General features: G+C 32.0%; 1 protein-coding gene across 3 annotated transcripts in view; it reads left to right on the forward strand.

The window, feature by feature from the left end:
- SUCO (SUN domain containing ossification factor) overlaps nt 1–23,947 on the forward strand; it is an 86,475-nt gene that overhangs the window by 25,734 nt on the left and 36,794 nt on the right. For all 3 annotated transcript variants that reach the window (XR_012489006.1, XM_074308366.1, XM_074308367.1), the window contains exons 2-7: nt 6,229–6,337; nt 8,199–8,309; nt 18,352–18,506; nt 20,286–20,462; nt 20,609–20,750; nt 23,432–23,555. Coding sequence is in view for 2 of the 3 variants with exons in the window: in XM_074308366.1 (XP_074164467.1) it covers nt 6,229–6,337; nt 8,199–8,309; nt 18,352–18,506; nt 20,286–20,462; nt 20,609–20,750; nt 23,432–23,555 (818 nt within the window). In the remaining variant the exon portion in view is untranslated. The remainder of the gene's footprint in view (nt 1–6,228; nt 6,338–8,198; nt 8,310–18,351; nt 18,507–20,285; nt 20,463–20,608; nt 20,751–23,431; nt 23,556–23,947) is intronic.

Consider the following 23,947-nt stretch of genomic DNA (forward strand, 5'->3'; position numbering starts at 1 on the left):
TTCTTTCCTTGGTCTCCTACAGTGTCATGAAGATCAAATGATTATACACACACCCATAGTGATCTGCAAACTTTAAAGCATTATATAAATGCTAGATATTATTAATATTAATAATCTGGTGGAACTTGCATAACACCCATTTAATCAGAAAAGTATCAAGCTTTAAAGGACCAATATTTTGTAGACTTAGTTGGAATTTCCAAAATCCTGGGAAAGATTTGAATTAAAAGCATATGCTTTAAAAAAAAAAATGAATGTACAGAGTTGAGTGCTCATGTGTGTAACACCTATTATCTTGGCCTCCAAGCCAGGCATATAGGCCAGGTGTGGCCTTCCCCTTATCCCTTTCCTTCATAGTTTTCTGGTGATTTTAAGAGAATTGAGGGTGCTAGACCCTCATCTCTAGCCCCTCCTATGGTATTCTTGCCAATTTTTACAAAGGAGTCTGTACTTTAAAATATGTATAACCACAAATATACAAACACATTCTTCTCCCCCTTGGAACCTCTTCAGTCTTAGGGTCAGTGTTTCAGTTCATGGTAGAGCTCAGCTCTAGGTCCAGAGCTCCCAGTAGAACCTGAGTCCTGGGAACCCTGCTTCTCCGGACTTCCCTGCTGGCTTGGCCAATGGCAGCGTCCTAGGTCTGGGTGCAATGGCCCAGATCAAGGGAGGTCACTCTTCTCACAGCCTCCTTTTTAGTTGGAGCAGAAGGTAGGGGAGCAGAGTAGTGACCTCTGCAGGCCCTGTCTTCTGAGCTCTGGGCGAACTCTCTGGGTGACACAGGAAAGAGAACAAGACCAAAAAAGATACTGATGCTCTCGGTGGGGTCAGAGCTATACCAGCCCATGGGGTAGGAGGGATGTGGGGAAAGGATTTTGTAGCTTCCAGGGGAGACCTGTTAACACAAGAATCCCCATATCAGGTCATCTGGATACACTCAGACAAGACCTGGTCACATGTGGTTTGATGATGTGTTTGACTGTTGTACAGAGACTGGAAGAATTAAAGATATTATGTATCAAAAGCTAGAATGTTTCTTTAAGGGAATATGATTTTGTTTGGATAGGCATCCCCTCACCTGACCACACTGCAACTACTCTTTGGTTAGCCTCCTATTTCTTATTTTTTAAAATTATTATATGTTTTTATTTACAAGACATATGCATGGGTAATTTTTCATCATTGACAAGTGCAAAACCTTCTATTCCGACATTTTCCCTTCTTCCTCCACCCCCTCCCCCAAATGGCAGGTAGATATATGTATACATGTTCATACAGTTATTTTGCTGCACAAGAAGAATTGGATTTTGAAATAATATAAAATTAACCTGAGAAGGAAATAAAAAATGCAAGTGGACAAAAATAGAGGGATTGGAAATGTTATGTAGTGGTTCACACACATTTCCCAGAGTTCTTTCACTGGGTGTAGCTGGTTCTATTCATTATTGATGATTTGGTTCATCTCATTGTTGAAGATGGCCACGTCCATCAGAATTGATCATCATATAGTATTATTGTTGAAGTATATAATGATCTTCTGGTCCTGCTCATTTCACTCAACATCAGTTCATGTAAGTCTCTCCAGGCCTTTCTGAAATCTTCCTGCTGGTCATTACAATAGTAATATCATATATTGTAGTATATTATATATTGTAATAGTATTACAATAGTCTTCCACATTCATATACCACAATTTATTCAGCCATTCTCCAATTGATGGGCATCCACTCAATTTCCAGTTTCTGGCCACTACAAAGAGGCTGCCACAAACATTTTTGCACATACAGGTCCCTTTCCTTCTTTAAGATCTCTTTTAGCCTCCTATTTCATAAGTTGCTTTTGGCAGGAGAAAAAAAATGAGGGCTGAGTGAGCTGGCTTGGGGGAGATAGTCTTCTTTGGCCTACATTCAAAAGAGCTTAGTGTAGAACCTGTCCTTGGCTTGTCTACCATCTGCATAAGAATTCCCAGAGTACAAATGTGGTGTCAATCTAGAACTTGGTTAGGATTATCCTCTTGCCCTGGCTGAGGATGGGGAAAAAACTGCCAGTTACAGGAAGCAGTCCCTATTGAACTCCTCCCCTCCTCTCTTCCAATGGATCTTGGGATGCTTTGCTAAGGTTGGATGAACAGTCTTGCATTTATCCCCAGTGTCCACAGACTTCTCTTTTGGTGATTCACTGTTGAGTTACATAGGAATGGTCTCACTATAACTTTGTTTTGGGTTTGTTTCCCTATCAAAATTTGTCCTTGTGCATTTTCTGGATCCTTTTGAAAGAGTTTTGAGGGAAGAGTTTGCTGTTGTTCACCATTGTGATTTCATTTCATAGGATTCCTTTATGTGTATGATTTTTGTTAGCACTGGACTCAAATAGTATTCCAAAGTATCTCTATAATTATATTGGAAATCAGGGGCAGAAATGATTTAGTAATACAGATGTTTGCTTTACCCACCTTGATTTAGTATAATTTAATGCATATTGTTAACCAGTATGACTGTTGAAAGTGATAAGCCTGTCAAGTATTTAATTTAGAAACTTAAGAATTTCGCATACAATCTTCTGGTTTTGGTTTTGTTACTGTTGTTTGCTATTGGAATATTCTGTTATTGGAATGTTCATGTTTGTTTATGATAAGTAAGTTAATAAAAAATTTAAAAATAAGAGTTATAATTTTTTTTCTAGTTAATTGCAGTAACTGAGGAAAGGCTATGACTATTTCAATTAATAGTATAAGACCTGATGATAAATCCAGGAATAGATGGATGGTTGTATACAAGATAAATTAACATTTCCAAGTCATATAGAATATGGGACACAGAATAGGATTGGAAGGGAAGGGGGAAGAATACTTTTATTTAATAGTCTTGACTATTTCCTTTTCTTTTCTGGATGCCTTAAATATATAAGTGGAAATTCCCCGTAGTATTACTGAAGTTCTAAACTTTTTTTTTTTTTTAATAGATTGATACATAAAATTTAGACAGAAAAATTCTTAAATTGATGTAGCCTCATATAATTTGTCCCAATGAATCTATTTAGTTTTAATACTTCCTCTAGAAATAGAACTGTTTTGGTCATTTTGGATAGGAGAATTAGTTTTGGTCTTTCTATCTTGCCATGTAGGAAACAGTCACTATGCACTTAAATTGAATTGTAGAAACCTCATTTAAGCATGTACTTTCAACAAATAAAATACAATATTTTGATAGAAGTGAGTTCCCCATCATTGGAATCCAGGGTTATTTAGTATTCAATCCCTGTCTGATATGCCTTATCTCCTTACTTGGGATATGGGGATGGGGGGTGGGGAAGATTGTCAGGAGGAAGTGGAAAGGAAAGGGCTGTATGAGGTGGGAAGTTGGATTATATTGATCTCTCAATGCCCTTTCAATTTCAGAATTCTTTACTTAAGTGATAACTTTTAAAGCAGCTTCCACAAAACTACATTGGCTATATAAATCCAACCCAAAATTTGGGAGTTAACTGAATTTTAAAAATAAACCACATCAAAAAGCACTTGGCAAATGGTCAAAAACATTGATCTCCCTTTCCCCTTCCCGCTTCCCCCCATCCCATTATATCACTTCTTTATATATTTATATATTTATATAAATATATATATATATTTATATATATATTAATAAATATATTAAATATATATATATAATAATATATATATAATATATATTATAATAATAATATATTATATTATATTATATTATATATTATATTAATTATTATATTAATATATAATAATATATTATATTATATTATATATTATAATAATAATATATAATAAATATATTAAATATATATTTATATATTTATATAAATATATATATATATTTATATATTATATCACTTTCAAGATTTGATTTGCACTAAAATCATAAAAATGAATTTTGTAAAAAAACAGGTGATTTTCGTGTTATATATTTCAAAAATTCATAGTATAGCATTTAGTATGCATACACACATATTTACATATATACATGTGTCATTTTAAAATTTATATCATGTCATGTACAGAGTTGAAATTTAATACATTTTTTTATTTTGTTGAAATGTTAAACATAGAGTGGTTTAGAAGGGGTATATTTTAGTCCTTGATAAATTGTATTTGTTCATTATTATTATATCCTGGGATCAGCTGGAGAGATGAAGTTTGAGTCTCTTTTGGGACTAAGACCTGCCTCCTGAAGAGTGATTAAACAATGAAGCTTCCCTATATTGTCTGTGTTTATGTGCCTCCATTGAGAGCTTAGTAATGAACATACTTTAAACCTCAAAGATAATAGTTTATTGTCATTTAGTAGATGAAACTTTATGATCTGATAATTTGTGTGTGTTACTCGGAATGTTTGTATTTATATAAAGTTCATATATATATATATAAAACAAATACTGATTCAAGTCTACCTTTGATAGGTACTGTTGTTATTTTTAATAGGTGATATATATGTACCTTTTAGCCTTTTATTATTCTTTCAGATTAAATATACACAAATGTAATAGCCTTAGTCCCATCAAGTATTTATCAGTTATCCACAGTTCACTGAGATTTTTGCTGGGTGATAGAGCGAGCATACAAACACATATTGGAAGTCTCTGCTTTCAGGGAGCTTATATTCTGCCTAGGTAGGTTGTGTACCTAGAGAATGTTAATACAAAATAAAGATAAGACAGTTTTGGAGGATCAGGAAGGTCTCATATTAAAAAAGGCCCTTTGGGTCAGTTTTTAAAAATTTTTTTTCAATAATATTCCATCTCTCCAAACACATGCAAAGACAGCTTTCAACATTCATTTTTGCAAAGTCCTGTTGTTGTCCAGATTTACAAGTACAATTCTTCCAAACTTGTCTATTTATAATGTTGTGCAAGAAAAATAAAACCAAAACGGGGGGAGGGGGGGCAGAAACCATGTAAAAGAAAAAGCAAACAAACAACAAAACAAAAAAAAAAATGAAAATAGTATGCTTCAAACTGCATTCATTCTCCATATTTCTTTCTCTGGATGCAGATGGCATTTTCCATCCCATGTCTTTTGCCTTTACCTTTGCCTTGGAAGTCTATCATAGTTGATCATTACATAGTCTTGCTGTTAACTGTCTACAATGTTCTACTGGTTCTGCTCACTTCATTTAGCACCAGTTCACGTAATTGTTTCCAGGCTTTTCTGAAATCAGACTCTCATCACTTATTGCTCTATAACAATAATATTCCATTACATTCACATACCATAATTTACAGCCATTCCCCAACTGGTGAGTATTCACTCAGTTTCTAATTTCTTGCCATGACAAAAAGAGCTGCTACAAACATTTTTGCCACATGTGTGCCCTTTTTCCTCTTTTATGATCTCTTTACTCAGTAGAGACGCTCTTCAGATTAGTTTTGAAGGAAAATAAAAATTTTGAGAAATGGAGTTGAAAAAGAAATTTGTCTCTGGAATGCAGGAGATTGCATATGTGAAGGGCAACAAGGCCAATTTGGCTGTAGCTCAGAATTCGTGAATTTGGATACAGGTTTGACAGTAATAACTTCCTTACTGAACTCTAGTCACTTGCTATTATTTTTACCATTAAATACAAATTCCCTTATCCTTTAAAATTCTTTATAGCCTGTTCCCAACCTGCCTTGCCACCTTCATTTTGCATTATTCCTTTTCACATTCATATAATACTAGTCCCAAACCTTTGTGCTGTAGTTTTCTTCTGTCTGGAAAAAAAAAAAGTACTCTTATCTCTGAATTCCAAATTTCCCTCTAGAACCACTTTACTAATCCCTTCAACTGCTAATGTCTCTCAGCATCAAAAAAAGGATCTTGATCTATCACAAGAATGTGTATGTTCACTTGTTCTGAATAGTTACTATTTCATTTTATTATCTTTGTACCCCCAGTGCCTATTATGATGCCTAACTAAGTCCCCTCAAAAGTACTTTACAAATGCTTTTGATTGGTGATTTGACAGAGTAATCTATTTATAAATCTGAGAAGTCAGATGGTTAACTCAAGAAATTTGTATTTGTTCCTATTGTGGACTCCTGGAGTTTATTGATCAAGGAAGTGAGATAGTCAGGATTATCACCTTGATATCTCGGCTGGATGGATTGGAGAGAAAATAAATATGAGGCAGGGAAATCAATTAATAATCTATATGAATTAAGATTTTATTTTTTTTGTACTGATTTTGTTTTGAAGCATTTTTTTGTGGATTTATCTTATAGGTTTCCCAGTTGGCGTGTGTGTTGTAAAGAGAGTTCTTCACCTTCTTCATATTATTCTCAAAATGACAATTGTGTACTTGAAAATGAAGATGAACATTTCCAGAAAGAGGTACAATGAAGATAACATAATAATGTATATATCAGTTTTCTGAGATTTTTTTTCTTTATAAATCAAAACATTTCTTTGAAAGTAAAATTTTAAAGATATAGTCAGTCTGTTTTTGATTAAAGAATTTATATTTCTACTAACTTTAGCTTAATCCAAAGATCGGTTAAAGATTTTTAGTTCCATGGTTGTGAACCTATAGGCTTTGTAATTATTATAAAGGGTACATTTAATAATTTGTCATAATAAATATAATAAAATTCTGTACATTGAATCAGTTATGTCTCATGTACACTTTGCTATTTCCATGGATCTGTGACTTCATCCATAAGATGAACTTATCCACATCTATTGTTCTGGTGTAATTCTTGTCCACATCTTTTGGCAGATCCTCCATAGAGAATTCCTTCAGTTCAGTTTCTTCAGGGGATTTTATCTAGTTCTCTTCATGTCATACAAGTTTCAAATGAGTACAAATGTAATTGTGGTTAATAAAATACAAATTTTATTTAAAAGCAAAAAACCAAAACCAAAACAAAATCAACCAAACAAGCTATGAAGGTACTTTCTAAATTAGGAAAACTCTTCTCAGTTGGTGTCTTACAGTACTAAGTCCTTATAGTTTTAATAATAAGAGCCAGTGCCCAAAGCACTGAAATAATGTATTTTTTTCCATTAAAGTAAGCTTATTTATGCATTCTTGCCACCCAGAGAGGTCTGTCTTAAGTAATTCCAGTTTAATAAACTTATTCAGCTTTTACATTGAGGGATTTTTGAGTTTGTTTATTTTTCAAGTCACCTATCTCCTAGGTAAACAAGAACAGAGAATTGCTTTTAGAAGAAGGTTTTCTTTGGGGTGGGAAAGTAGTATTTCATTTGACACAGGCTTTCTGTAATTTTCAATGTAATTATTGCAAAATTTAAAGTGTCATTAAAAGGTTTTTTTTAAGCTTATATTTAATCTGAAGCCAAAATTTTTTTTTAAAAATTGGCAATTTTAGTAGTCCCCATTTTTTTTCTATAAGACTTCTAGGGTTTTTTTGTGGCTCAAATGAGATGTTTTTGTAGAATGCTTAAAACTGGTTTTACAACATGATAGGCATTTGATGAATTCTTGTTTACTTCTTTCTTTCCTTGAAAATTGTCCCATAAAATGTATCTCATTTTCTCATGGAAAAAGTATTGTGGAGAGCTTTGTTTTCGACCTGACTTGCTGTCAACTAAAACATACATAAAGACATCAAGCACTGCAAATCTAATTTTAAACTAGTAACCCATATTCCATTCCTATAAAATGGGTATAAGTATGAATTGAATGCATTATTATTATTTTTTTTTTTTCTAAAGCACTCCAGTGAAGCCCTTTGTATTATACCCCCATCCTGGGTACAATAATGAAATAATTGAAGTAGCATAAAAATTCAAGCTATACAACTTAAATTGAGCATCTAATAGTAGTACTTTCTGCTGTTAAATTTGAAACAGATTTTGAGGACTAATTCAATATGAGGTTTCTAAAGGGGAAAAAAAAATTTGTCAAAGGAAGTTGCAACCTAATGCTTCCTTTTCTTCTAAATAAAGGAGGAAAATGAATGTGATAGCTAGTGACAGTGAAAATTTCCCTAAAAGTTGTGAATAGCAAACAGATTTAGGATAAAGACTATTCAACAGTATAAAATGAGAAAGAGGAGAGAAGATGAGGAAATAAATTAAAAGGAAAAGTACAGCACAGACAGTTTTTACTGTTTGAGAAGTATGAGGAGAAAGGAAGTGTGATATCTAGGTAATTAATGAAGATCCATGTTATAAGAATATTGTCAAAAGCCTGTATTTTTTGATGATTTCTTTTTCTTTCATCATATAGGAGGAAACTGATAAATCCATTAATACAGAATTATTTGGAAATATAGACTCAACCATGCCTAGTGCACCAGAACATGATACCTTAGTAGATGACTGCAGCATTGATGAACAGGTAAAAGCTGCATCATCTTGATTTTGAGAGACCTGTCTTTTCAAAGATTGCTTCTGGCTCTAAGCTTTTTTTATTTTTTTAGTAACTGTATTTTATTATTACTATGCTTTCATGGCATTGCTTACCTGCTACTACAAATACTGCTTTTTAAAAAGTTAAAAAATATGATAATGCCTGTACTCCCTAATAATAGGTAAATATTATAACTATAATTTACCCCATATTTTTTAGTTGATCTGATATGTTTATTTAACTTCCTTGAAAAAGTCCAATGCTAACAGAAAATTAGTTATAATAAAATAGTGGGAGCTACCTCTTGATTGGATTCTGGTAAGTAATTTAAAGGCACTTAGAATACAAGACTTAATAATAAAACAGTCCCTGATTCATGGAGCTTATCTGTTAGAGAAAACAATGTATACATATATATGTAATAGAAAATGGGGTATTAGCAACTGAGGTATCAGAAAGACCTCATATAGAAGGAGGCATTTGAGCTGGGTCCTGTATGAGGAACAGTCAATACAAAGGTACTGAAATGAGAATATCAGTATTGCTTCCTTTGAAACTTGGAAACTGGGATTCCCAATATCCCTAGGAACGGCATCATCCCCTGATCAGGGTAAGGCTTCTAAAGTCCTTGGGACCCACTAGCCCTGCCTCCTAGGGGACTAAACTTTTGTTATCTCAGTATAGATTTTGAACCTTCTAATCACAACAGAACATCTATTCATTCTAACTTTGTCAGGACGTCTTCCTCAGTGATTAACATAGTCCTACCCCTTCTTGTTCTCCTTCTTAGTGGTATTGAAGCCCTGACTACAGAAGAACAAATTCCATCTACTACCCCACTCCCCACTATTATTCAGTTATCCATTTTCATCTCTCTTAGCATTTCTTCCCAGTTTTCTCATTCTAGATGTGGAAGAGGTGCCCTCTAAAATTTCTAATCCATAATAAACAAACTGTCTCTTCTTTCATCTTCCAAGTTCTTTCCATCTTCTAGCATCTACTAGGACCTTGTTTCTCAAGCCTTTTACAGCTCTGTTGACTAATCTTTCTTGTTCTGTTTGTACTATCCTTTATAGCTTGACTCATTTATCTCCATGGGAGAGCCCCTGCCTCTTTCCTACTCTTATTATTTATTTGTTTTTAGTCTTTTAGAATTTTGAGGTCTAAATTCTCTCCCACCCCTCACCCACTCAAGGGAAGAATATAATATCAGTTATGTATGTGAAATCATGCCAAACATTTCCATATTACCTACAATTCATCCCAAAAGCAAAATTAAAAAAAAGTGAGAAAATTATACTTGTTTGTATTCAGAGTCCATCAGTTTTCTCTGGAAGTGGATGGCATCTTTTCATCATGAGTCCTTTGGAATGGATTATTTTTAGTTTTGATCAGAGTAACCAAATTTTTTACAGTTGATCTGGTCACAATTTTGCTGTAACTGTGTATAATTATCTTTTGGATGATCTTACTTCACTTTGCATCAGTTCATATAGGCCTTGCTATGTTTTTCTTAATGTCATATGCCTCCTCTCCCCTCTTTCCTTTCTTACAGCACACCATCAGCCATTCTCCAATTGATTAGCTTCCCCTCGATAACCAATTTTTTGCCACCACAGAAAGAGCTGTTATAAATATTTTTGAACAAATAGATCCCTTTCCCTTTTCTTTGCTCTCTTTGGGATATAGAGGTAGTAGTGCTATTGCTGGGTCATAGGATACAATTTTATAGCCTTTTGAGCATAGTTCTGCATTGTTTTCCAGAATGGTTAGACCAGTTCAGTACTCTACCAGTAATTCATTAGTGTTCTTGTTTTTTCCTCATTTCCTCCATCATTTGTCATTTATGATAGAAAGGGAGGTATGACGTGATACCTCGAGTCAGCTAGATGGCACAGCAGATAGAGTCCTGGCCTTGGAATCAGGAAGAGTAATTTTCCTGAGTTCAAATCAGACCTCAGAGTCAGAGACTTATTAATTGTGTGACCCTGAGCAAATCATTTAATCCTTAGTTTCTCATGTATAAAATGAACCAGATAAGGAAATGGCAAACTACTTCATTATCTTTGCCAAGAAAGCCCCAGAAGTCAGAGTCAAATATGGTGGAAATGATTGAACAATGTCAATAATAATTTACAGGATATTTTCAAGAAACTATATATATATATATATCTTTGATTTCTTCCTCTGAAAACTGCTTGTTTATATATCCTTTTACCATTTATCAGTTGGGAAATGGCTCTTGTTTTTATAAATTTGACTCAGTTGTATACTCATTTTATATTTGAGAAATGAGATCTCTTTATCAGAGAAACTTTGCGTAAATTTTTTTTATATTACTTCATTGTCTTTGGAATCTTTTTGAGGAAAATGTAGTTTTCCTTATTATCTTTTTAACTTGAGTCTGTTTTTCCTTTAGCTTGTCTGAGAGATCATGATTGCTATCTGTGGGGGATTGCACTTTATTGCCAATTCCAGAGCCTTCTCTTACTGCCATCACTCAGTGACCTTTCCTCCTCTGAATTATTCAGTCCAAATTACCAACTTAATAGACCTCAGTGACCTTTCTAGGACATTCTCTGTGCTTACTTAACAAGATTGTTGTCTGGCTCAGAATCTCTCTACCACAGTTTCTGTCTTGATACTTTTTTTTTTTACAAATATTTGTTAATATTTTTAATACAAATATTGATTTTCACTGAGTTAGGCTAATTTTTTAATTCCTCAGAACAGTCATGTTCTCAAGACCTATTCTTTTCTTCTTCTACTATACATAGGAATAGTAATTACCTTGATCTTGCTTTTTACTCTGGAGTCTTCTACTTTGATGTTTAAGAACTTCGAAATTTTGTTATCTAATAAATTTTGTTCATTCCATTCTTCCTATGCTTCATTACTCCAGAAATTTTGTTATCACCTTAAAATATTTCTACCCATCAATACTTTCCCAGGCTTAGTATAATCTCGATTATGGTTCTAATGTCCTTCATTCCCAGTTTCATCCCTCATCCTTTTGCCAGTTATACCCTGTAAAATTTCAACTCTGGGTTGTTCCTATCAACTGTTTTTTTTTTTTTTTTTTTTTTTTGGTACAAATTTATTTTGTCTCACCTGAGTTTTTAATGCCACAAAGCAATACTTCTACTCTTCCCATATTGGTTCTATCTTACTCTTATGTAGTGACTGTGCCAAAACCTGTGTAATCCTTTCAAGCCTTGCAAAACATTCTTGGCCTCAACCTTAACTCCTATCTCAAAAAAAAAAAAAAAAAAAAAAAACCAAGGCCATTTGCTCTGAACTCCTCCTTCTTATTTCATCTCTTTTCTGACATCATCCTCACTATCTTTTCCTTTACCCATTGTCTGAAAAAGTAGACCTTTCATTTTGCCAAAGAGAACTCTCTCTATATGTTCCATTAATCTCACCTCCGTTTCTCTAGCATGGTGGTTTTCTATATTTTTTTAATCTCAGACTCCTCTCCTTTCTTTAAAAAAAAAAAAAGTAGCAAATGCTAGAGTAATTTAATATACTATTTCCATCTCTTAGATTAATTTATCAAATTCTTACCATAAGTACAATAACTTTCACCTGTAAAATTTCCAAAATAAAAATTTGTTTATAAATCTATATACTACTTGTAATTAGAAAAAGACATAATTATATAAAATCAATTATAAAATGGTTATTAATATTTTATATGGGACTTTTTTTTTTCCTTGCTGAGGCGACTTGCCCAGGGTCACACAGCTTAGGAAGTGTTAAGTGTCCGAGATCAAAAGTGAACTCCGGTTCTCCTGACTTCAGGGCTAGTTCTCTATCCACTGAGCCACTTAATTACCCTGGACATTTTAAAATTAAAAGAAGTAATCTAACAAGATTTTAAGTTTATTATTACCTAGATGATTCCATATTAAATTTCTTTGTTTTACAAATTTTGTTAAATACAACATTCTTAATAAAATATGGTCAAATAAAATATAAAATAATATATTCATTAAGACTTTTTAATTTGAATAACAGTTTGCGATTTGTCAGTGTTAATTCTTGTACATTAATTTTATTTGATTTGAACCAAGAATAAAATAAGATTGTATAATCAAACACATGTGATAATAAAAAAAAAATAGGAGAATTTTACTAGTTCTCTGAGAGATAGGAATTCATTTTAAAATTTTTAGAAACCTTAACAAATGAATATCTAATGATACTATAAAATATTTATTTTTCCTATAAGTTATTGACAAGCAGTGCAATAAATGATAAATGTACTTAAAAGTTGAATTGCACAGGTTTCTTCTTAAATTTTTATATAAACCAACTTTTGTTTTCTCTCCAGATGTGGTTGTTTTCCTCTCCCTTTGGCACACTGGCCATACTCATAAGAGTTTTCAACAACTGACTAGTGTTGCCAACTAGTGCTTTGAAAGTCCATCAGATAGAAAAATAGTGACATAAGTAGGATAGTTTAAATTGTAAAACAGCCTTACTACTGTAGTTAGAGAGACAATATGAGATTTGTTTCTACAGAACATTTGTAATGGTTTATGATAGTTTTAAGTAGTTTGTAATATGCAAGCCCAGCAATCATGGTTTTTAAAACAGTCTGTTGTAAGAACTCAAATGTTTGTAACATTTTGATCATGTGATTACATAGCTCAGAAGATAGTTAAAAGGCAAGACTTTCATTGGGTGATTTCGTTAACTTCTGTCATATCAGTTTAAGCTAGATCTATCTATTCATCTCTGTTCCCTGTTCTAAAGTCAGGAAATCCTGTCTAATCAAAAGGAATCTTCCCCTCAAAACTCACTTTTCTTCTGAACTTAAGAGTATTATCTTAGGGTACTGCCATCCTTCCAGTTTCTGAGATTATCACTCTTAGTGTCATCTTCAGTCTTTCACTCTCAAACCCAGTCAGTTGCAAATTTTTGTTATTTTCTTCTCTATAACATCTCTTGTATATAATCGCTTCTCTCTATTTACATAGCCACTGCCTTGTTTAGGCCCTTCTCATTTCTCACCTTAACTATTGCAATAATATAATTCTTCGGGCTTCAAGTCTTTCACACTTTTATCCAGCCACCTCTGAGGGATTTTCTTAAAGCACAGATTTGAGCATATCACCCTTCTAAAATAATCCTTTTCCTCAATTCTAGTTACAAACTTTCGTAACTTCTTGTTACCTCTAGGATCAAAGATAGAAACTTTTATTTGCCATTTAATAATTGGCTCCTTTCAGTCTTTGCAGTCTGCTTTCAAATTACTTACTTCCATATATTTTATAGTCCAACCATACTTGCCTACTTTTACTTCCTCACATAAATTCCAATTCTTTTCTACTTGCCATTTGCTCTAGCTGTCCCCAAATGCTCCTTTTCTCACCTCCACCTCTCATCTCCACTGGTTCTATGTTTTGCAGGATACTTGCCCTGGTTCAGTCCCTTCAGCTGCTACTGCTTTTCCCTTTAGGATTTACATCTGCTTTGTATGTTCCCTCCCATTAGGATCTAAGTTACTAGAAAGAAGTACTATTTTTAACTTATATTCCAGTGCTTAGTACACTACTTGACATATATTAATCACCAGCACCAGCGCATGACTTAAAAAATAGAAAGTTTTAGGTACTATTGAGTATCTTTTGCACGTTACTACTTGAAAGATACTTCAATATTTTAGTGATTCAGTCTTATTTATGTGAGTACGCCCTCTGGTGGTACGGATCATAACACACATACTTTTTAATCCTCTACAGCCTTTTTTTCCCCCTATAATTCCTCTTTAAGAGATGGGTATTCTGCTGATATCCCGATATCATGTTGCACTGGTGTAAACCATAGAATGGCTTTCTCTCATCCTTTGTTTTCAAAGCATGACAGGACCATTTCTGGGTATTTTCTATCTCATTATCTATCCATTTCATTGTTTACAATGTGCTGTAACTCATTTATTATCGAATATGAGTTGTCTACTCTTCTTTTTATACCTTTTGATTCCTTGGAGAATGAATTAATCCATGATTTGCCACCACATATCATTGGAAAAACATTAAGAAAGATCAAAGTAATACATAATTTTTTTCACTGAAAGTATTAATTATGTAATTAATTTCCCATATGCAATACTGCTTGTTTTACTGCCATTTTATTCTTAGCCTAAATTTCTTAATTTTAATGGACCAGCTTTATTTAGCATGTAATTGTTGCATATCATCTAGACAAGTTATTCTATATTTGTGTGTGTGTGTGTGTGTGTGTGTGTGTGTGTGTGTGTGTGTGTGTGTGTACATATGTACACCACATGCCTTTGTATCTCTAAGGAAATTCTGCAGTGTTCTGAATTTGATAATGTTAATATAATGACATTCATAAAATGAAGTTATCATGTTCAGGAACATCTGTCTTCATTTTTACTATGTATTGGATTTCCTCCATATGAACAAAAACTTTTTGATGATTATTTTCCCCTTTTTTATACTTCACTTGATATAAATAAGAAATACTGATCTTCAAAGGTATCAAATCTATCTTATATGATTGATTGCTTAACATATCAGTGAAGATAATCTTCTTGGAATACAAATTGTAATGCTACAAAATTTTGTCCCATCATTTTAAATGTCTTTGAAATACACAAACAGTAATAAGCACAGTGGATTCTTATGTTGTCTTTACTTTTTATTCAGTAACAGTATGAATGCTCTAAAGAATATCATCCATGATAGTCTGTTCCCTCTTCTCAGGGTTTCACTATAAAAATAATATTGTTTTCTACAGAGCTCTCCCTGATTCTTGGAGGTTATGTCATTGGGTCATACATTCTCTGGAGTCTATTATTTCAATTATAGTACCTTCATTAGTATCAACTTAAGTACACATAGGCTCACTGATGTCAAATTGAGCATTGGTTGTTGAGTTCTTTGACTAAGCCAACCCAGTAAACAATGGAAAATACAGAATCATAGTTTAGAGTTGAGAGTCCATCTCATTTTTTAAAATCCCTTCTATGTAATGCAACAAGTGATTTTTTTTAGTCTTTGTTGGAAGACCTTTGGTAATGGGGAACTCGCTACTCTGAGGCCTTCCATCATGCCATTTTAAAATAGCTTTATTTATTTGGAAGTTTCATCTTTATCATATTTTAATTTGCTTTTGTGCAACTCACTCATTGCTCTACTTGTGCCCTCTGGAGCTAAGAAAGTTCTAATCCAGTTCTATGTGAGTCTTTTTAAATGTTTCATAAGACGTTTCATCATTGCTATTCCCTGGTCTTTTTTTCTTCTGTCAGTTAAACATCCCCATTTCCCTCATATGGAATATATATATTATTATAAATGTTATATGGAATATATATAAATTTATTATATTTTCCCTCAAGGCTCTTCAGCATTCTTATCCTTTTTTAGACTCTTGAGGAGAGATGATTGACGTTTTTAAAACATGTTACCCAGAATTCAATAACCAAGCGTGTTCTAACCCATGAACTGTGAGCCAAATCTGGCCTATTGTCTGTTTGTGAATAGTCCCTGAGTCAAGAATGGTGTATATTTTTTAAAAACAAAAAAAATTTCATTTAAAAATGTAAAAACTGGGGGCAGCTTAGGTGGTGCTTGTAGATAGAGCACCAGCCCTGAAGTCAGGAGACATGAGTTCAGATCTGGTCTCAGACACTTAAACTTCCTAGCTGTGTGACTCTGGACAAAATCACTTAACTCCAATAGCCTCAGCAAAAAAAAAAAAAAAAAAAAAAGTAAAATCTGTTCTCATGAACTATAGAAAAACAGGTAGTAAGTCAGATTTGGTCTGTGATAGTTTGCCAATTCCTGTTATAGCCTATGCAAAGTATAGGATAGAACTCTTTCTTAGTTCTGGATGCTGTGATGTTTAATATAATTTAAGATTACATTGCAATTCTTGACTGACATATAACATCTATTCATATCTAACTTGAAGTTAGCGAAAACCCTAATTTTATGCAGACAAACTATTTATTCTCTTCTCAACTTACAATTGTGAACTTGGTTTTGTTGACCTGTACATAATTATATGTTTCTATTAAATTTCACTTTTAATTCAGTCTGGTGTTCATAAGATTTTTTCTTTTTACTACTCACGCCATACTTCAGTGTGTTTGGTTATTTGTCTCAGTTTTGTATCTATAAATTGTCAAAGGCTATGTGATTATCCAGTTTATTGATAACTTACTGATAAATCTTTGGGTATTTCCTTCCAAATTGATAATGAAACAGTGATTACTATTTTGGAGGTCTAATTATTTTTCTAATTCCATTTCCACCAATATACCCCTTAAAAAATAACATAAGAGAAGCAATCCAGTCCTATGTGAACTCTTTCAGCTTCTCTAATGATGGTAACAATGTCAGAAAAGTGAGATGTTAAGAATCATGTCATTTTTATATTTTCTGCATAAAGTAACTTAACTTTTAGAACTCTTAATTAAAATCATTGTGTCATGACCAGTGAGTCATATAGGAACTGAATCACATAAATTTTGAACATTCAAATGAAATCAAGGAGAGGTACATAAAGTTGTAATGAAATGTAAAGATGTCTTACAAAGGGACAAGGTTATATCTGTTGCCTAAAAACAGCAAGAAACATCATTTCATGAGTCACTTCTTCCTGAAATAATTGTAATTCTTTCAAAAAGACCGCTATGAAGATAATTGTAATTTGTGTATCAGCATTTATTGCAGTGCATAAGATTGCAGAAAATTTTTACAAGGAACTTTAATGCAATAAATTAACATTGCATTTTAATAACAATGAGCATTAGGTCAGCATAGAAAAAATAAAGTGTTAGAATATATGACTAAGAAATGAAAAAAGGCAAAACAACTTCCAGAAGTCTTATCTACCCTATAGATCATGAATCCTTTTCTTCAAAAAGAGAATCAAGAGGTAGTTAATATGAGCAATTCTGAATAATTTTGCAAACAATAAAATTTGGATTATACTTTAAGAGAAAGGAGAAATAATTATTGCTAATATCAAAGTACTTCTAAATCAATTTCCTATGTACAGTATATTAGTTTACTGAGAAATTTGAATCTATACTTAATCAGTAGAAAGAGTAAAATGAAAGTGAGAGTACCCTTGATATTTGTGACAAAGGATAAAATTATTACATTCAGAATAGTGTTTAATCTAAAACCTTTTTTTTCTTTTCTTTTTTTTTTTTTTTTTTTTGAATATTTGGGTAAGAACAATAAATTTGCTATGTTTTTACTTCTAATGTAACACGAAACATAAGTATGAGTAACAATTTTAAATGATTCTTTCATTCTCAAAAGCAATCTTTGTATTTTTTGTAGTTAAAGATAGTAAATGTAAAGTTTAGAGCTGTAAATTAATTTAAATGCTTTTGAGTCTTTTTTATATTAAACACATATTTTTTCAATTAACAAGTATTTTCTCTACCTTTTCCACCCCTCAGAACCTTATTTTTTACAAATAAAGAAATTGAGGCAGAATTTACATAGGTTATGACAAGTATACTGTACTGTTCAGACATCTTATATGTGGGCTGTAATGTTCATTTCTTGGTGCTGTTTTGACAAATTAGGATTCAAGTAGAGTACAATGCTCTAAATAATTTGTAAACAAGGATAATTTTATAAGATGATAAATATATATATCTTTCTCCATCCCTCACCATATTCACTTCAATTTTGTAGTACTTTGCAGAGAAATTCTGTTTTGCTAAGAGGAAATTCTTCACTATAGATTAGAGAAAATTAAATGGGACAGTTGGGAAAGTAGAAATAGTCCAGGATTTTTTTTTTAAATTTACAATTTTGAAAATGTAATGTGAAAATAAGTAGAATGTGAAATTAAATACAAAGATTTAAATAGGCTGGTAAAGTAGAAAAGAATAATGTTTTTTTTGGGAAAAATATTTTTATGAATATTGTCAGCCCAGAAAATATTCTCCATAAAAACCTATTAAGGATAAATAAGATGACAATTAACATTGTGATTTTATATAAATAATATCTATATTTTTTTGAAACAGGATACACAGTCCAGGATTTTAAGTTCACCTGTAGTTGAGACACTCCCATCAATTGACATCAATGGAGATTCTTCTAGCATAGCTGCAAATATTGAAAATGTTGAGAATATTTCTACCTCATCTACCTCAGAGATCACTCCAGTCTCAAAACCTAAGTATAACTAATTTAATTTTTTTCTTGATCAAATAAAAAAAAATCTTTTTTAATGAAGCAATCTTATCCACAAATTTAATTTAGGCAAATAATTCCAGTCTTTTTTTATCTTTTGATTTTCTAATAATTTGAAAAATTAGATATTCAAATGAAAGTGAGAAGTCCCCTAGAAGAAATATAGTGAATAATATCTTTACTGCAGTTTTTAGAATTTATAAATTATACCTTGGTCAATTCTATTAAATATCATTGCTTGTTCTCCTATATGTTTTCAGTCTTACTCCAATATTCCAGTTCTATATGCTTTTAATCTTATTTTGTTTTAAGAGTGTAATTTTAGTAATGCTAAAACATTTCTCCCTTTTTTTCTGTTTCTCATACCACATGCATTTTTTTTTAAAAAGGGTATCAGTCTAGCAGAACCTTTAAGGAGAAATAAAAGATTTTATGTAGGATATGGTCCTAGACTCAGGGACCTCATAATTAGCTGTACTGAAGCATAATGGATAGAATGGAAATAGATTTTGGAGTCAGAAAAATCTGGGTTTGAAACTCAGCTACTGACAAACTTATTAGCATGACCTTGCTAATAACTTAACTGCCCTGATCATTAGCTTTCTTATCCATTAAATGGGGCTGAACTACTGACAGTAACTACCTCACAAGATAATTATGAAGATCAAATGAGATGACATATATCAAGTGTTTTACACACTTGAGATATTTTTATTGCTAGTGCATAGAGTACTAGTCTGAGACATCAGGTTTTGAGTTCCACATCTATCAGTTTCTGGCTGTGAGTCTTTGAGCAGGTCATTTAAATGTCTTAGTGGCCTACACATCTTTTTTTTTTTTTTTCCCTGAGGCAATTGGGGTTAAATGACTTGCCCAAGATCACACAGCCAGGAAGTGTTAAGTGTCTGAGATCAGATTTGAACTCAGGTCCTCCTGACTTCAGGGCTAGTGCTGTATCTACTGCACCACCTAGCTGCTCCCCCCTCCCCCCCAACTTTCTAGGACCTTAAGTTTCAGAGAAGGTATAGTCCTTCCTGGGGAAAGACTATTTCCTTATTTCTTTGTATATGTCTTTGAAATGACAGATTTAGTTACCTGTTCCTTTGTCTATTCTGTCATCTTTACCAATCATCATCATCATCACCAGAAAACACACATATATGTATAATAAAGATTTTTTTATGGGAGTAGTAAATCCAACGTCTTTTCCTACAAATATTGATGGATTTAATTATCCTTTGTTCTCAAGAAATCAAATTTAGGACCTTTAATATTCTAAAAATAAAAGTCTGAAATGTTATATAAAAACTTTAGTATTATTTTATAAAATGATAGATGATTTCTACTATGGTAAGTTTAGCACAATAAAATTTTATTGATATAGAAATAAAAACATGGACAATCCAAAGTTAATTAGTACACATAATATATCAGATTGCTTATTGCCAATATGATGTCTATGGTAATTAGATTATTTTAATTATAGTTTTTTCTTTTAAAATACTTGTTTGTGAATTTTATAGTAAGAAAAGACATTAACAAACTAAATTTAGAATCTTTTTATATGAATTAAAACAGGGAAATACATTTATTCTAGAAAATGCTGGATAAGGATACCTGAAAAATTATTTGATTCAAGCATTTTTCTTTCTCAGATCTCTTGCCTTTAGTTATGGCATTGTGCTAGACATATTTGTTTTTTCAAATGGTTTAATCTTTTTTTAATAATCAGAATATTTTTGTTTTTATTTTTCTCTAACTTCAGTGAATTAGAAAATTCCAGTGCTGATATCCCACTTGCTACTTTGACTGAAATTGAGCAGTCTGAAACTGACTGTACTATTGGTGGGAACCTTTATTCAGACCCCCAAGTTGAAAAACATGGGACTCTTGGTTTAGACCATCATGTTGAGCATTCAGCTTTTGTTGGTACACCAGGAAGGTGAGTATGGAAAGTTGTACTTAATTTGATATTTTTATTGTTAAAGACTTGGTCTTTTTAATATATTTATTTCATGGTTAGATTGCAATGTATATGATCCAGCCAGTATTTGTCTCTTAAAATTTGTTTTGCTTTCATATATATAGTCTTGTTGGTCAGCATATAGAAAATGCTTCCTCTTCACAAGACAAAGGAATAACTAAGTCAGAATTTGAATCAGTTTCAACAAGTGAGCAGGATGCAGATCATCAAAAATCTCCATTAAATGCTTCAGAGAACTTAAAAGAGGTAAGTGAAATCTTTGTCATGCAATACATTTATATGTCTGGTGTATTTTTGATGGTAGTCAGTTTTTATAAACATCAAGTAACTTTGTTGCTACGTGTTTGGCGAAGGAGAGTTGGTTGACAGATCTCTTAGTCCACTGACTCTCAAGGATAAGTTTGTTTCTGCATTTATTTGTTTCTTTCAAAGTTAACAGTTCTGACAAACTGTATCTCCAGCACTATGGACATAGATAGCAAAAAAAAAATAGCTTATTCTTATCTTTGTTTACTTCCACTCACAGTAGGTACTAACTTATTCAGTGGATATTTACTCAATAGGTAATACTTACTCGGTAGATATTTATTGAATTGAATTTCCTTGACATTTATTTATTAATTTTCCACAAGATAAGTAGTTATCTATCTTTATCAAGATAGAGATTTTCTTTTTAAAGGAATTGCTAATTGTATATATGCCTTTCTACACTCTTATAATTTACTAGTATTAATAAGAAAAAAAATTTAATTTATTTTTCAAGCATTTAATATCCCTTCCTTACTTTGCCCCATCCCATATTTGACCAGTAATGTCACACTGTCTGATTTTCTTGCTTGGAAGGGAGTGGTCACCTGTCATTTATTATTTCCTCATCTCCTAGTTACCCGTCCCTCCAATTTTAAAGGGAAGAAATGACTGTTTTGGGTTTTGCTTTTTTTTTTTTTTTACAAGGATGAAGTTATCCTTAAATTTAATTACTCTGAAGGGGGAAAGGGAGGGTTACCACAGAGGACTGAGAATCTGACAGTCTTCCATCATCCACGTTCTCTGTATTGTTACTCTTACAGACCCTTTAATCCATTTCCTCTCTCTGTTGAGATGATTTGTATTGTACTCAGATGACATGGTTAATCTTTCTGACTTTTGACCTTCACTCAGATGTGTTATCTGTAATTCCTTCCTCTGTTTCTTTGATTTCTTCATTAGTATTTTCATTTTTTTTTTGAAGGTGAGGGACCCATGATTTAATTGGTATATTTCAGGAATTTACTTGTACCACATATAAGCAACTGTTTTATAACTTAGTGTTAAATAATTGCCTTAGGGCCAACATCTCAAAGGCAGTATGTTAGAGGCAGCTTTTGAACCTAGGCTTTCCTGACTCCATCACATTTTCTCTTAGTGTACAATATTACTTAATAGACATATAAGTATCATTTAAAATATGATGCTATACTTTGAACAGATACAGATTTGATTGAATTAGCCAACTTGATTTGTAAACCTTTTATATTTGGTTTTTAAAAGTTAATTAGTTTTTGAAAAACTAAAAATTAAGTAGTAATATTGTTGGAGGGCCATGCTTCAATCAACATCCAAATCTTAATATCAATATTAACTTTTCCATATATCTTTTAAGGTGGTGAATATATTTAATTATGGCAAATACTCTTTATGTAGTTTTTCTCCCCCCAGCAACTGGTCTCATTAAATTTTTTTGTTGCCTTTTAAAAAAAAAAAAAGAGAATTTAATAAATGTTTCATTTGTATTAGTTGACACTTTCTGTTATTTGTGGTAGGGTTACCATCTTTTACTATTGTAATAAACACAGTACTAGAAGTATATAAAATCTTGCAAGAAGGCAAAAATAGATAACCTGTTAAGTTTTTTTTTTTTTTTTTTTTAATAAACCTGTGATAATCTAGAATGATCTAATATTATTTTCATTAGTATCCTTAGAACGCTAAAATTTAAGTCACACTTCAGGGTGACTGAAGATGATCTTTGTGTATTTTATAGGTACCCAAATTGAACAAAGTTGAAGTGATTCACACAAATCCCTACAGCTAACTGGGATTATAATCCTGGTTCTTATGGTCCTTAGTTTTGTGTTTTATTGTCATTTTCTGTTTGCTTCTATTTCAGTCTTACTTTTAAATTTACCTGAAATTTTACAATGAAATTCTTTTATTAGGAAGATGACTACTATTGGAATTCCCCATATTTGAGAGCCATCAGATACAATTTCATACAGCCATATGATTTGTATTTGTTTTCTCAGCACTGAATATATTTCAAATGTTGAACATGAGGAATCTACTCCTTGAAGTTTAAAATCTTCATCCAGATTACTTAGGGTCAGTTTAGATTAGTGAAAGTGTGTTCTTCATTGATTAAAAAATAGAAAACACTTATTATCCGATCTTCAGTGCCTTCTTCCTATGGACTGCCTTTATAGCAGCTGAACCTGGTTTTCTTCATCTGTTCCATGCTCTAGTCAAACTTTATAACTCTTCTTCAGTGTTATACTACCATAGCCCATTTTTGCGTATTTATTTATTCCCTCCTTATCTTGAAATCCCCATATCTTTACCCGTTGAAATTCTTCTTTAAGACCTATTTCAGGTAACCTCTTAGAAACCTTCCAAGATTTCCCTCAGCTAGAAATAATCTTTACTTATATCTTTTTTTTGCCATTTTAGTTGACTGAAGAAAATGTACTTTATAGAATATATACTTAATTAATTAAAAAAAAATGTGTGTGTATATTTTTATTTAGTCTACTAGGGTTTGAGCTTGTGGAGGTCAGAGACTATTTTTTAAAATTCTTAATATACCCAATACCTAGAAGAGTATATTATATAGCAGTCATTGAATACCTCTTGAAACAAATTTAAACTTATATGAAATTTTTTTTTTTCAGGTAGCAGATTATATAAAGGCTGGAGATATTGACCCCACATCTGTAGTAAGCCCCAAAGATCCAGGAGATATTCCAACATTTGATGAATGGAAAAAAAAAGTTATGGAAGTAGAGAAAGAAAAAAGTAAGCAACAGCTTTATTTCCTTTTTGTGTGGAGACTATTTAAATATATTTTTTCTCATTCATTACATAAAATGACATTTTAAAAATAATGTTATATTTTTAGAAATCTTAATTTTGGAGTTTTATAAGTACTTCTCTAGCATAAAAGTTATTAAATTATTAACTAAACAATGAATCAATATTAATAATATAATAAATCAAGTAAATAAAAATTATTATTAAAAATTATTAAATTTTATTGGGAAGAAAACTTTGAACTATTTCAGAGATGTTACAAACATTTCATCAGGAAGGTTTTATTAAAAAAAAGACAGATTCAGACAATAAATTAGTTTTTTTTGTGCTTTGCTGAAATCTTATTTGGGAGACATTGAAATTTGAGTAAATAGTAC

Source organism: Sminthopsis crassicaudata, chromosome 4 (assembly GCF_048593235.1).
Source record: "Sminthopsis crassicaudata isolate SCR6 chromosome 4, ASM4859323v1, whole genome shotgun sequence".
In the NCBI taxonomy this organism is placed as follows: Eukaryota; Metazoa; Chordata; class Mammalia; order Dasyuromorphia; family Dasyuridae; genus Sminthopsis; species Sminthopsis crassicaudata.